Source organism: Lipotes vexillifer, unplaced genomic scaffold (genome assembly GCF_000442215.2).
Source record: "Lipotes vexillifer unplaced genomic scaffold, Lipotes_vexillifer_v1.1 scaffold1340, whole genome shotgun sequence".
Taxonomy (NCBI): Eukaryota; Metazoa; Chordata; class Mammalia; order Artiodactyla; family Lipotidae; genus Lipotes; species Lipotes vexillifer.
Genome location: NW_006796931.1, coordinates 292,441 through 307,951, shown reverse-complemented (window position 1 = coordinate 307,951; position 15,511 = coordinate 292,441). Strand labels below are relative to the sequence as shown.

At 38.3% G+C, this 15,511-nt stretch overlaps 1 protein-coding gene across 3 annotated transcripts in view; it reads right to left on the bottom strand.

Annotated features, from left to right (window-relative positions):
* The window catches only part of PLS3 (plastin 3), an 89,417-nt gene that overhangs the window by 9,688 nt on the left and 64,218 nt on the right, over positions 1 to 15,511 (bottom strand). For 2 of the 3 annotated variants that reach the window (XM_007469034.1, XM_007469035.1), the window contains exons 3-8: positions 14,576 to 14,739; positions 8,264 to 8,393; positions 7,386 to 7,518; positions 5,117 to 5,198; positions 3,933 to 4,098; positions 2,095 to 2,237 (exon numbers count right to left, since the gene is read on the bottom strand). In XM_007469034.1, coding sequence (XP_007469096.1) covers positions 2,095 to 2,237; positions 3,933 to 4,098; positions 5,117 to 5,198; positions 7,386 to 7,518; positions 8,264 to 8,393; positions 14,576 to 14,739 — 818 coding nt within the window. The remainder of the gene's footprint in view (positions 1 to 2,094; positions 2,238 to 3,932; positions 4,099 to 5,116; positions 5,199 to 7,385; positions 7,519 to 8,263; positions 8,394 to 14,575; positions 14,740 to 15,511) is intronic. The other variant, XM_007469036.1, reaches the window with a different exon arrangement.

The following is a 15,511-nucleotide window of genomic DNA, read 5'->3' as shown; positions in this document are numbered from 1 at the left end:
AGGGAAAGAAAAAATAAACAGGTTACATCATTACAAAGCACAATAAGTATATACCATAAGGTATGGAGAAGAGATTAGCTGTGTTAAGGATGTATTTAAATGACAAAAATTTTAAAACGAGTAACACTTGAGGTGGTGAAATAACACTAAACCCTTAATTAACTGAATATATTTAACCAAACAAGCTTCTCTTTGTTTTAAGCCCCTGAACTCTTTCATCACTTGAACACTTTCACTTGGAATCCCAATACCTAAAACAAAATGGCATTGCTCATACGGGGTGTGCGCTGGGTGAATGCAGGCTGTGTGGACACTGCACAGAACATAACGTGAAAACCACTGTACCAAGTGCAAACACTTACGAGGGTCTTCAACACACGTGTCAAATTGTACCAGAGGACAGGAACTGGAGTGAAGATTCCTTAATCATGTTATATTTGAAGATCACCTTCCCAGCTATGATACTTTTCTATTACTAGGCCTTGACAGTCCAGACAGATTATAAAGGAATGTTTCTTGTGGTAAACCCTATGGATTATGTGCATCCTAATCCCCTGGAGAAGTTGTTCAATATGGAGATTGCTGGATCCAACCTCAGACCTACCGAGCACAGATCTCTGGGAGCTTCCCGGAGAGCTGCATCTTAAATGAGCCACCCCAATAAGTTTGATACACTCGCCAGAAACGATTCTAAGATTGGGGAGAATCAGGTAAGTGAAAGCCACTTCAGAGCAATTCATGGAATGCAAACCCAGATCATACCATTAGTGGGCACAGGGGTTATCTCCTTCCAAGGAGTAGTGCATTACAGTTGTGAGAAAGTGCTTTCGCTTACAATTACCTACTAAAGGTGCAGAGACAATTCGTAATCTAACCCTGTGTACTTGAGAAAGACAGGTAAAGAGCAGACCCCACAGAGTCTGTACTTACTACCCTGCAAAGGGGCTGTACAGGTGAAAATTTGAACTTGAACATACATCTACCTAACAATCCTCTGCTTTTTAAAAATATTCAAAGCAGAATATTTTTAAAAAAAATATTCACTTGTAAATAAGATTCCCTTTTATACATTTAAATTATGTGCTCCGAACATAAAATACATTTATGAATGGTTTTCGGGAACGTATCTAACGTGTAAAGCAAAATATAGCTGGCTAAGCATGTTGCATAAATTAAAAGAAGAGGTGGGGTCAGTTGGTTTTATAATTTGGGGGCCGTCCTTAATTTCCACTGATGAAATCAGTAATGCAAATATATCCCATTACTTTCTCTCACCACTGAATAAACTGGTGTGGTCACAGACTATTTTCATAGCCCTACTGGCCAGTGACATCTGGTGAAGGCCCTTGAGTTTGTTCCCTGTGTTCCAACATCTGGATTTTGGAGAGTCGAGTTGGTTAATGAGAATATGCCAAGATATCTGCCCTGGTGATTTTGGCCGTCTCCCCGAGATGCCAGAGGCAACGTGTGGTAAATGAATGCTACCGATGCCTCCTGCCCTTGCGAGTTTTCCTTAGTACTCACGGTGAGCAGTGAGTGCCAAAATTCAACTCAATGCAAGAAATCTTTGTGGGTCTTTTATGTGCCAGGTGTTGTGTTAGAGGTGGGCTTTAGTAGGAGGGCGGTAATGCAAGGGCGGGGGCTGAGGTAGGAGACACAGACATAAATAAAAGCATGTAACTACCCTCAAGAGCTCAGTGCCGGAAGGAGGGAGCACATGACAGAAGGGGACAGGGAATCCTGAGGCCCTTTCTCTTCTAGGTCTTTACTAAAAGGTACACTGAGGCCTGGGAAAGGCAGTTAGCAACAGAAGAGTCATGACTGCCTGTCCTTTTGTACTCCATGTTGAACAGTAGGTAGAATAGAAAATGTTAGGACTATAATGTAATACTTTTTACCCCTTTCCGCAAAATGAAAGCTAGACTTGGCGCTAGTGCTCCTTACTGGGCTCCATCTCTCTACTGAAATCTACCGTCAGGGCCAAGAGGAAACAAGGCTGGGTGATAAACTCATAGGAATGACCCCTCCTTTAAGCTGGCATGAAATCTCCCGAGTCATTATATTCCCCCAAAATGTTGATAACTGCACAGTTACCTTGATGTCAGCACTAAAATTGTTGATTTTCTGCCAGCCTGAGTTTTCCAAATGAAAGTTTGCCCATCTAAGCAGAAGCTCTTCTGGAGATAATTTCATAAGCTCCTCCAAGGTCTCACCGTCTCGAAGTAAAGCAGCCAAGGCTATAAGGAAAAAATCCACAAGCAATATATTCCATGTAACAGTTATTACAAGTTTATTGAGTCTTTTGACACTCTATTAAGTAAGTAAGAGAGGTACTAAAAGTACTGTGACCTAGTGCCTGGTTTTCAGGTACTCACAGTCTAGTAACAAAGATAAATAAAAGTAGATAATTATGATACAGATAGAAACACTGTATTATGAGAATACACAACAAATATATATTATAACATATTCTTTATTATTCTTCACATTCCAAATACCAAATAAGTTCTAGCTTTTAAGTTGAACATTTTCACATTATGTCATATATTTACATAAATTGTTCTCAAATAATATTAAAATCGGAGACTTGGGGGAGTATGTTTAAATTTTTGGAGCCCTTTACTTAACCTTTTGATTAAACGAGTATACAAATCCTAAGGTATTTATATTTAAGCATAACTAACTCTTGAAGTGTTAAACCTATTTTTAAAGGAATAGAATTCAACTTTACATTTTCTATAGCATCTAACATGTAAAGGCTGCTCAATAATTTTTTGTTGTTGAATTGAATGCCTAGAAGAAGCCAAGGGTTTTTTGGATAAATATTCCCAGAGGTAAGAGGTAGAAGCCTGGGTGTCTGTACAGAGCACTGTCTAAATTCAAGCACTGTTTTACGAAGAAGTTGTGTAGTCCTTATGCAATAATTACCTCCCATAAGATCAAAGGAGATTTATATTGAACAAGACGACTGAAACTGCCTGACTTCCAAAGAGGTCTAAGCGATACCTCTGACAGGCAAATTTCATCTTTCATGGACTCTGCTTCATGCCATGTCACTCTGGCACTGAGGGACTTAAGCAAGGGCAGAGGCAACATTCTTACTTGGGCAGAAGCCTCTGCTCGGAAGAGGCCAGCAATTAGAAAAATTTTATGTGTTTAAATATAGGCCCCTTTGAGTGGACTGAAAGTGTAAGTGTAATAAAGTCTTGGATAAATGTGCAAAATAAGACTGTTGACAGGCATTGTGAGACCCTGAAACACTGAGAACCCCCAGTACAGATTCTTCCCCCAAAGTAACTGAGGATTGATATGGTGATTTCCAGAAGAAAATGTGAATATTTGGAGTGATGCTTAATATTTTAAACTTCAAAAGGAGAGGATAATGTAGTACTTCCGAGCACCCCAGGACAATTGTATTGCATATGCTTATATATCCTAGAAGTCTACGATGTGATATCAAAACCTATCCTATAAGAATGATGCTTCTGCTAATTCAGGAAACATGAGACCACCAGGGGCAATTTAGAATAGTTTTGAAGAGGCCTAAATCTATGATAGAATAGAAAAGGTATGGAAAATAATAGGAGATGGTGTGCAGCAGTGGAGCTGAGGGTGGTGATGGGGTGGGGACTGTGTGGTCAGAGCAGAAAAGAATACATATCAAGTTTGGGGACTTTGGGCAAGTTCCTTAAACTCTCTGTGCTTTCGTGCCTGTATTGTACAATGAATTCTAAAGTGCCAGACAAATGTTAATTACTACTAAAGAAGAAAGTTATAATTAGGCTATTTTCCTGAATAACACTATAACATTACCTTATGTTCAATTCTAGTTATCATCTAATCACCTCAATTAAGTGAAAGCATGACAGTCTGCATGACTAGAAAAAAATAACCAATAAACGACTTTCAAAATTATGACTGTGTTCCATTACCTTCATCCCTGGTCAGTTCAATGTCAGCAAACAAACCGATCTTAATGATCTGCCAGAGCAGTCCCAAAACCAGATGAGGTTTCCCAGCCCGCAAATCTTCTGCACCAATGTTCACAACGTGACACCCAATGGCAGAAGCAGAGTTCAGTGCCAAGTTCAAGTTTTCCTGCAAGACAGCCAATTTACAACACTTGCTTCTTGACCTTTCTGGTTTTTTGCAGTCTATTTCTCCCTTCACTGAAAATAACACTCAGCAGGGAAATTATGTCTTAATTTTACCCATACGTGATCCACAGAAAGCAATATCCAGGCTTTGGTGTTAAAAGCATAGCTAGGGACTTCCCTGGTGGTCCAGTGGGTAAGACTCCACGCTCCCAATGTAGGGGGCCCGGGTTTGATCCCTGGTTGGGGAACCAGGCCCCACATGCATGCCACAACTACGAGTCTGCATGCCACAACTAAGAAACCCACGTGCCACAACTAAACATGCCTCAATGAAGTTCCTATGTGCCGCAACTAAGACCTGGTGCCGCCTAAATAAATAAATATTAAAAAAAAAAGCATAGCTAAAACAAATCTAGCCTCATTGTTATTGTCTTTTTCAGATTTACAGGGGAAGTTAACTCGGTATTTTTATTCGGTCCCTTCTTAAGGACACTGACACTAAAGGGAAAGGCTGAGTTACTAGAGTAAGGATATCCATATGGGTTAAGTGTCGTATTTCTAAAAATGCCTAAATGAGAGGTCTATTGAATACACCTGAGAGTTTTAGAAGTTCTCAATCTCCACATCCCGAGATGCTCTTGCCTGAGGGAATTTTGCTGTCTAACAGTCTAATACTCACTAAATGGAAAATAAAAACCCTTTTTTCTTTAAGCATGCTGATTAATTAAGAGCTTAAATGTTTTTGCTTATTTCTGTATGTTTGAACACAAAATGTAATGAAAAGAACACAGGGCTTTGCAGTTAGACCTGGATTTGAACTTTACTTCCAGCAGTAACGGCAGTACAGCTCAGAAGCCTTTCTGAGTCTCAGTTTCTCTTTTCTATGAAATCTGGAAAACAATCCTCAACTCAGACTTGTTATAAGAATTAAATGAGAAGATGAAAAGTGCAGAGCCTTCAGTCTGTAGAACAGGTCCTCAAACAGTAGTTTCACGGAAGGAGGGGAGAATGGTGCATACCTGAATGATGAAGGGTGTAAGTTTCTTCTTGTTGATTGCTCTCTCATCAATTGTATCAGGAACTGAAAGGTTGATCATTTTACTGAAACAAATTTTGCAATGAGTTGACTTATTTTAAAATAATCTTTAATATACACAAATACTGTAAGGCTTATTATAACATGTCTCTCATATAATCTGAAAAAAAATGCAACATATGACTTTTATCATGTTGATCTCAAAAAACTATACATATAAAAATGCAAATAAAAAAGACCAAAGTATTTACAGTGGTTGAGTATTTCTGAGTTGGGCATTAGGGTATACTGTCTTATTTAATTTTTTGTAACTTCCACATTCTTTTAGAAGAATAAATTACCCGGATGTTAAAAAAACTTTATTGAATAAATGCTAAAAACAGATAATATCGCACATTGAAACTGAATCTCTCTTCTAGATTATACAATGCACAATTAAAATGACCATTTATCTACAAAGAGGTAAAATTAGTTGAGCAGGAGATTCTTTCATTCACCAAATACTTATTGAGTGCGTAGATGATGTACCAGGTACTATATTTGGTGCTGGAAATACAGTGATAATACAGAGAGAAAGAAAAGTTATCTTAATTAGGTTAGAATCTGACTTAGGAAGAATCTCATTTGGTAAAATTTGGAGTTAGACTATAACATCTTAGATGTTTATAATACTGCCCTAAAACAAGTTATCCTGCATAGGGAAAACCATGCTTCTTTCCATGCAAAATTCAAATATTAATAGTACCATATGAGTCTCTATATTAAAACATATTGGGAATATCTCTTTACAGCCTATAAGTGGCAAGTAAGGGGATATTTCACATTTTTAAAATCAGCTTTTCAAACAACCAAAATGACCTTATTGAAAGAAAAAAGAATTTTATATATTGTACACTGTCATCAGAAATATACCCACTGCACTGTTCTAAGTGCTCTCTATATAGTCACTTAAAGCTCACAACAGCCCTGTGAGGCAAGTACAATAATATGGGGATCATAATGGATGGATCCTGAAATGCAAAGTGATCAAGTACCTTTTATTTATTTAAAAAAAATTCTTCCCTATTATGGTTTATTACAGGATATTAAATATAGTTCCCTGTGCTATATGGTAGGACCTTATTGTTTATTTTATATATAGTACATTTTATATATAGTGTGTATCTGCTAATGCAAAACTCCTAATTTATCTTTCTCCCCCTTTCCCCTTTGGTAATCATAAGTTTATTTTCTATGTCTGTGAGTCTGCTTCTATTTTGTACATAAGTTCATTTGTATCATTTTTTTTAAGATTCCACATATAAGTGATATCATGTGGTATTTGACTTTCTCTGACTTACTTCACTCAGTATGACAATCTCTAGGTCCATCCATGTTGCTGCAAATGGCATAATTTCATTCTTTTTTATGGCCGAGTAGTATTCCACTGTGTATATGTACCACATCTTCTGTATCCATTCCTCTGTTGATGGACATTTAGGTTGCTTCCATGTCTTGGCTATTGTAAATAGTGCTGCTGTGAACATTGCAGTGCATGTATCTTTTTGACTTACAGTTTTCTCCAGACATATGCCCAGGAGTGGGATTGCTGGATCATATGGCAACTCTATTTTTAGTTTTTTAAGGAACCTCCATAGTATTTTCCATAGTGGCTGTACCAATTTACATTCCCACCAACAGTGTAGGAAGGTTCAAAGGGGTCAGTATCTTGATTGCAGCTATTGAGTGGCAGAGCCTGAATAGGAACCAGGCAGACTGATTATGGAGCATGCTCTTAACCACTGTACGCCACTGCCTCAAAAAAGAGTTGCATTCACTGACAAACTGTTGATAATCTTACATCATTTCTGCCAAGACACTGTTGGGTCTGGGGCAGCAGGAGTGACAAATGCATTTTTCAGAAATAAGTAACTGGAGGGTGAAAAGTGACGAGTGGCCTGTTTTTCTCTTTTGGAACCTATGGTACTTGAGAATAAAGAGATGCTGACATAAAAAGTTCAACTAAGTTGTAATGTTTAGCTTACTCAGTGGTGAGAAGAAATTGGAAGCTGAGAGCTTCTCTAGGAAGAGGTCTCTGGTCTAAATGACTGAGTTTTAGATTTACCTTTGGTGGTACTTTCACGGACAGACCTAGAGATGAAATGGGCAGAACCTAGACAAATTTCAATTCTGGCTATTCCCCAAGATGAATCTGTCAAGCATCCAGAAACAACTATGTCAATTACATGGAAGACTATTTTTGGAAGTCTTACCAAAGCACAATTCCATCACCAACAGCTTTGAACAGGTCATCAGTATTTGGGTTCATTGGTATGACATGTCGGCAATCTGGATCATTTTCCAAAGCTTTGTTTATCCAGTTAACGAAAGCATATTTTTCTTCCTCTAAAATTATGTGGAATAAGAAGACATTAGTTCATACTCTAGGTTAAATATTTGACTCTAAAGCCTGAAATAGTTGTTCAGGAGAGCTGTACGTTAATGTATCACAAGCCTGTTGTTATCCTCTTTGGAAACCCAGACAGACAAGTGAATGCAACACAGTGGCTATTAGGAGCTATAAAATAAACAAAAAGAATAGAGCAGGGTTAACTGATCCTTAGAAGTTAGTTACAAAATTCTTTAGGGCTTCCCTGGTGGTGCAGTGGTTGGGAGTCCGCCTGCCGATGCAGGGGACGCGGGTTCGTGCCCCGGTCTGGGAAGATCCCACATGCCGCGGAGCAGCTGGGCCCGTGAGCCGTGGCCGCTGAGCATGCGCGTCCAGAAGCCTGTGCTCCGCAACGGGAGAGGCCACAACAGTGAGAGGCCCACGTACCGCAAAAATAAATAAATAAAAAAGTTTTTAAAAAAATTCTTTAAAAATTCTATTTATATTACTGTAGGGCTCTGCTGTAATAAAGCCTATCTGTGCACATACTGTATCATGGCTCTTACAAGCTAACAAAGCCATACAGTAAATACCTGTAATGCCTTTATGGGAAGTATTAGTCCCAAGTCCAAATATAGGTCACAATGACTTCGACTGTATTCTTAATTAGGAGGCAATGTGTTTCTAGAGCCCCTCCTTGACATTATAGCAGGCAACCTACTTAGTTCACTGTGTTCACCTAACACATGTGAAACTATTTACCTGAGTAAGAATGCTGCGTTCCTTCACTGGACAGCTCTGAAGTTCCTCCCAGAGCACAGATCCCTTCTTTCCTATTGATTGCTTTGCGGAAGGTTTTGGCAATATCGCTGCTTTTTACCTCTTGGAAAATCTAGTAACGAAAATATGTTGTTGATTCACAATTTTCAATCAGCTACAACCATAAGCATATTTATCTTCTTTTATACTGTGGTAACCTACGTTTTCCCCCATAGGTGATGAGTGTTAAAAGATAAGGCAGGGCTTCCCCGGTGGCGCAGGGGTTGAGAGTCCGCCTGCCGATGCAGGGGACGCGGGTTCGTGCCCCGGTCCGGGAAGATCCCACGTGCCGCGGAGCGGCTGGTCCCGTGAGCCATGGCCGCTGAGCCTGCGCGTCCGGAGCCTGTGCTCCGCAACGGGAGAGGCCACAACAGCGAGAGGCCCACGTATCGAAAAAAAAAAAAAAAAGATAAGGCAAACTAGGCTTGAGTTTCAAAATGCTAAACAAGTACTTCAATACTGCTTCCGAAAATGAAGTGCCAGAAGTCGACTTCACACACGTGTCAAAAACATCAAGTGCCACATGCGCTGAATCCGTTTTAAGCCAAAAACTAGTGTTGTTCAAAGGCACAGGTAAATCTGTTAATTTTCTAGAACAAGGAAGGCTTTGTTCCTTTCCTGGAGAGAGAAGACTGAAGGATTCCCCCTTCTTTAAGCACGACTCATAGTGCAAAGAAAGATGAAAATTTTGGGGACTTCCCTGGTGGCACAGTGGTTAAGAATCCGCCTGCCAATGCAGGGGACACGGGCTTGAGCCCTGCTCTGGGAAGATCCCACATGCCGCAGAGCAACTAAGCCCATGTGCCACAACTACTGAGCCTGCGCTCTAGAGCCCACAAGCCACAACTACTGAGCCCGAGAGCCACAACTACTGAAGCCCGTGTGCCCACAACGAGAGAAGCCACTGCAATGAGAAGCCTGCGCACTGCAACGAAGAGTAGCCCCTGCTCGCTGCATCTAGAGAAAGCCTGTGTGCAGCAACTGAGACCCAAAAAAAAAAAAAAAAAAAAAAAAAAAGAATAAACCCAGAAAAGAGGCTTTTCAGTGATCGAGCTTCTCTTCACAATAAGGCACATGGCTAATGAAATTAACCTGTACATTCTAATTGTACAAAAGCAGGCTGTAACGAAGCAAATTTCATACCCTACGCTAACCGCTTGCCTGAATGACTGGACATTCCAAAGGTCTGCCTATACATGTCTGAAATACTGGAACTTACCTAACCTCCAATTTGTTCCTGAGCTACCAATGTGCATGGCTAAATTAGCCACTGCCAGAAAAACAAGAGCAAGATGTAGCATTTTCATAAAAACTTCTTTAAAAGATGTTTAGAACACAATAGACTTACCGAAAGAAACTTACGGCCCTAATGGAAAAGTTCCTGAGCAAACAGAAGATAACCCAAAGGCCTTTAGCATTACTGACAAGTACATACTCACAAACACACCTCAGGAGGCGTAGCCTATGTTTGAAGGTCATAGAACAGGGTCACCATACTTAGCAGTTCAGGCTGTATCTATGAGAGCAGGCATGAGTAGGAGCTGAAATCCAGCCCATGCTCCCCTAAGCAGGCCTGGTGTCTTGTGCAAGACTGTGGCAGGCAGAAAGAGGAGTGCCTTTTTACATTTGGTCTCTCCAGGAGAGCATCTTTTTGTAATTAATCAACTGAGACAGACTCTTTCTAACTGGTAGGAAAGTTGCTGTAGCCCCATCACAAAGTCATCTTTTCCTGTTACCGTCCTGAATTCCTGGCCTTCCTTGGACTTATAAACCCAATTTTATTTAGGAAAATAGTTAGTAAGCAGCAAGTTTTACAAAGTCAAGCTTACTCAATTTCCATAGCTGTGATTTTGTGCTATACCTGTAATTTCAGAGGTAGACTCAGAATGTGTGTACGCGCGTCTATGTCTGTATATGTATATAGACACGCACACACTGACTACTCTAAATATTACACACAACCAATGAAATCACTCTTCCTCCTCTCTGGCCATTATACTGACTCCTGTTAAGTATCAATAGTGTGGAACTGACTCATGTACTCTGGGTAATTTCAAATTATTAAAATTATTTTTACTCACACTCTGATTCCACCTGTAATTTCATTTAATTTACCTTACCTTCCAAGCCAAGATTAGACAACAAAATGGTTACTTGGGAATGTAGCAATCTTAACGGTGATGCATTTTGTTCCCACAGCTCCCTCTTTGATAACTATACGTATCTGCTCAGTGAAAAAACAATATTTACCATTCTACTTCATTCTGAACTTTATTTCATTTAGTGTAACACTGTGTAGTAAATTAAAATATAAAATGTGTGCTTCTCCTGACTGAGATACCATAAATCACTGGAACGACAAAAATCTCCAAAATGTGATTGCCTCAAAGCTACTACCCTCAGAATGACATATGAAAAGTTATTTTTCTTATCACGACTATTTTTGCCTTAAGGATCATTAGCTTCTAAAAATTATGTTGTTTCCATGATCACTATTTCAGCTGAAAAACTTTGTAAACATCATGGAAAAGAGGAATAATACAAATAATAATAACTTTTAAAGAAGAATGTCTACTTAAACTCTTGATGCTTGGGAATAACATGTTGAATACAAAGTTGCAATTAAATGAGTTAATTTTCAATTGTCTTACAAAAGTTACATGACCTTCCTTTTCTAAATATTTAAAAAAAAATTCTTCCAGCCAGGCTCAAATTTTCAGTTTCATAGTATTTTCCTCTGTTCTTTAGATTTAAAAAAATGCTAAAAGATAAGTGATAGTTGAAGATTTATGTATCTGTTAAATTGATTCACTACGTGAGAATTCGCATTTTATTTTCTACTTTGGTAAAGGAATCACTCGAGTGGATGATAAAGCAATTTGAGTATAAGCCTTGGCTTAACAAGAATCTCTGAAATCAGAGACAGCACCAGGCCAACTACTGTGCTGGAGAGTTGTCAATGAATCTTTTCAAAGCTGCCCGTGGTGATACTAATGAGCTCACTGTTTCATGCTGTTTTCCCTCCATGAGGAGGGACTTGCTTTATCATGTGTGAACAAACTCCTGGTGTACACTGCTCACTCTGGTTCTATATATCTTTTCCAGTCTCTTTTATGAAACGTATATGTTTCTTATTCCTTTCAAAAGTGTCATCACCTTCCTAGATCAGCACTAGTGGCCAAACCAAAGCAATGCAGAGGCACAGGACTTAAGAAGGAAAGATTTTAGAATGAATTGCAAAAAAATACTGACTGGCTTCCAGTGTTTGAGGCTTGTTTCCAACGCAGCAGGTTTGAATTTTTACTTTTTGGGGAATCTGTTGTAGGCCTAAACTTAGTAATAATAGGAAAGGAACACTGCCTTTTTAATAAATAGAAATAACTACCAACAACTAACACCTGTACAGCATTTGCTATATACTGGGTATGGTTCTAAGCACTTTACTTATATGAAGTTACTTAATCCTATGAGGTCGGTAATATTAGCAAAAGTTCTTAAACAGGTCAATAACTTATTACCATTATGTAAGAGCAAGGTTCTCACTGTGAAAATAAGAGTTTAATGCAGATTTCTCTGCTGAAAGAACTTATCACCATACCAGTCTTTTTACAGATGAAGTAAAAAACCCCACTATTGGGATTCCCTGGTGGTGCAGTGGTTGGGAGTCCGCCTGCCGATGCGGGGGACATGGGTTCGTGCCCCGGTCCGGGAGGATCCCACGTGCCGCGGACCGGCTGGGCCCGTGAGCCATGGCCCCTGAGCCTGCGCTCAGCAAGGGGAGAGGCCGCAACAGTGAGAGGCCCGTGTACCGCAAAAAAAAAAATCCCAACAAAACAAACAAACAAACAAACAAAAAACCCCACTATTACCTCGGAAGTATAAAAATCCAGTAATTTAGTTTTGAAATACTTAGAAGAAATAAGATCAGGTAATATATTTAATTTTAACACGTGAAGTTTACATATGATTTGGGGGCTCTTTTCTGCCATATATATATATTCTTCTCCAAAATTGATATCATGCTGTTTGTAGCCTGGTTTGCAATTAACACCTCTTAAGTAGCAATTTAAAATAAAAACCAAAAATCTAACATGCAAGAACATGTTTACTTCTATTTCCTTATGTTAATCCCTGACAGGAATAATATGCTTCCTCTTTCTCAGGTAACTAGGATCTACCCATACTTTGTCCGACAATTTGTAAGATGTTTCATTGATGACAAGGCAGATCGGAGTGGACAGACATTTGGTTGGTTACATACCCATCTTTCTTTCAGTACAGTCATGGTGGTATCATTCTGAAACTTCAGGTGGGTTATTTTACTGTCCTTCAGATTTCAAATTTCTTGAATAGAAGGGAGGTAACCGGAAAAAGCCACTAGTCCCCTGTGTAATGTTGGGCAAGTCACTTCCTTTTTCAGGAACCCAGGCTTTTTTTTTTAATTTGAAAAATGAAGGAGTATAAACATATTGATTTCTTCCAATTCTAAAATATACATTTTAACCAACAAGGTCCTCATTAGTATTTTATTTTTTAAAAAAAAATCCCTGGTGATGCCAAAATTATTATGCCTGTTATTCACTTTTTAAGAAAATACTAGGGTAATCACAGCCTTCACTTAAAAGCCAAAAACAGCTGTGTGGAATCAGCAACGTTTCAAAATATACAAAATTAAAGATTTCCCTAAGATGATTTTTCTCAAAGACAATTTCATAACTGTGTCCTTAAAAATACTGGCACACTTCAAATCTTGATTATTTAAGTCTGTTCTTTCTAGTAGATTAAAAAATTCTGAGCAGAAAATTATATCAAAACTAAGTGATCACAGTTATCTACTGCTCTAAGCTGCTTTAAACTCACAATTAAACAGGCAGTTACAAGGGAGGCAAGTTATAAATCAGAGGACATGCAAGCGCTCATACTGCAAGTCAATTGCAACTTACTATTGAACATAGGATTCGAAACAAAAGGCTTTGGCAATAACTGGAGACAAAAAATGGTGGGGAGGAGATCAGTATTTCAAAAGGAGATGGCAAGAACTATAGCATTATAGTTATGAAATATGTCTGCATTGTTACGAAAAGTAACACTCCCCTCCTCCCAGCCACGCCCTGCCCCGCCCCACCCCCAGGCAAATGCTATCAGTTGAGTAGACACCACTACTTAGTCAATTTGCTTCTGGAACTCTCAAGGTGTTCTAAAGGGGTTAATTCTAATTGGAAAAAACATATCAGAATTTCACCTCCTTTACTGAGCTATGGTTACTGATGGGAGTATATGTTATCATTTCAGGTGTCTTGGGGCAAAAACAAACGTGGAAAAGGATAGGAGTGCTAGAAAGTTTGTGATAAGTATTAGGCACTAATTGCCCATCTGCAATATATGTAAGGAATGCCAAATTCGATCTAGTCAAACTCAGCCTTAAATGAATAATAAATAAAAACAATAAAATCTTAAGTGTCCTTAACTGAGGGGAGAGGCAACAGCTATTCTTTAATATATATCTCAAATACTTTGTTAATGAATATGGATGGAAAATGCCATATGTCTAGAAAAATCTTGACCCTGCTAGCTAGCAGCTAAAAGCATTAGGCTTTAATAGTGAGTACCACACATACACTCTCTACGCACTGAGTATGGAACACTAGGGGCTTGGGGGTAGAAGAATTAAGAAATCAGCCCCTAACCTTGAAGAGTATTTGATGATACTAGAGAAGAAAACAAGAATTTTAAGTGCCTCTTCCAATGGACCGAAAAGATGAGCTTCTAACTTTTAATTATCAAAATCACCATCCTAGGGAAAACGGTACAGTTAAATACCACTACCACAAGAGTAGCAAACATCTTTTTAATCAGCAAGTTCAACTCAGGAAGCATCCAAGACTGTGAGTCAGGGTGTATCGTTAAAATTTGGGAGTACACTGTTCCCGATAGAAAAAGCACTTGGAGGATGTCATTTCACACCTTGAAAAATGCCCTTTAATGATGCCCCCAAAGGAGACTGTTCACCTTACACAGTGAGCAGAGCGTTATATCTTTGATTCTGTCAGTGTTCTTTTCTTGATTCTTTTGTTAAGATATTCTAATGGCTAAAAGAATGAACTAAATGTAGTGGGTGGGATGAGAGAAATTTTATTAGTTATAACAGTACTACTATGATATATTTAGGAACTTAATAGGACTTACTACTAAAAGACCCCACAAGACAAAGGAGCAATCATCACTTCTAATAATGGTAGGTTTTCACATACTTACATAAACAAATTCGTCAAAACTTATCTTCCCATCTTTATTCCTGTCACCATCCAGCATGAGTTTTTGAATAATTTCTCTCACTTTATATCCCGGTAATGGCATATTAGCTTCCTTGAAAAGCTCATGAAGTTCATAGTCACAGATGAATCCATTGCTGTTGAGATCTTTGTAAAAAGGGAGACCAAGCAAAAATGGAAACAAATTAACCTATTAGAGTGTTTTTCTTCATTTTAGGCTCAGTTCATAAGCTCACCTAAATACAATGTTTTTCTTTCTTATTGTTTGGTACCTAAGGCTGTTTGAAAGGGAAATGCAAATTTTAACTGAAAGGGCATGGTTTACATCATGTTTTTAATGTTTTAAACAGTGTATAAGTAGCTTTACTTAAAAATAGCATCCCTAATTTTAAGAAAGCATAGTTGTTGAATAAAATTATTATTAAATCATAAAGCTGACAGGACTTTAAAAATTAAACAATTAATATATTATACACCAATAAAACACTGCCATGGTATAAAACAATTTCTACTGTAGCTATTTAGAAGTTTTATGCCCCTTATTCTCCCCTTAGTCTAATAGAACAGTTTATGAATTAATGCTGATTATATTACATAGTACATCTGAAATTACAATACCATCTTCAGTGCCAATTTTTTCAAGAGTTAATGTAAATAAACGTTTAGCCAAAACAAATATAGAGTTCATAAAAATAAATGCAGTCATGAGTAATGCAAATGTATAAATAACTTTAAAATTTTTGTGCTTTCATAACAACACTGTATCTAAGTGTTAATGAGCTTTATTCTGAAACTGTTAAAAATGGGGGAAAAAAACTGATCAATGACGAAAAGTTAATTTATTGGAAAAGAGGGCTAATGTCCTGAGGGTTATAATCACTTGGGTATATTTTTTAGTAAAGAAAGTTGGACTTTCAAC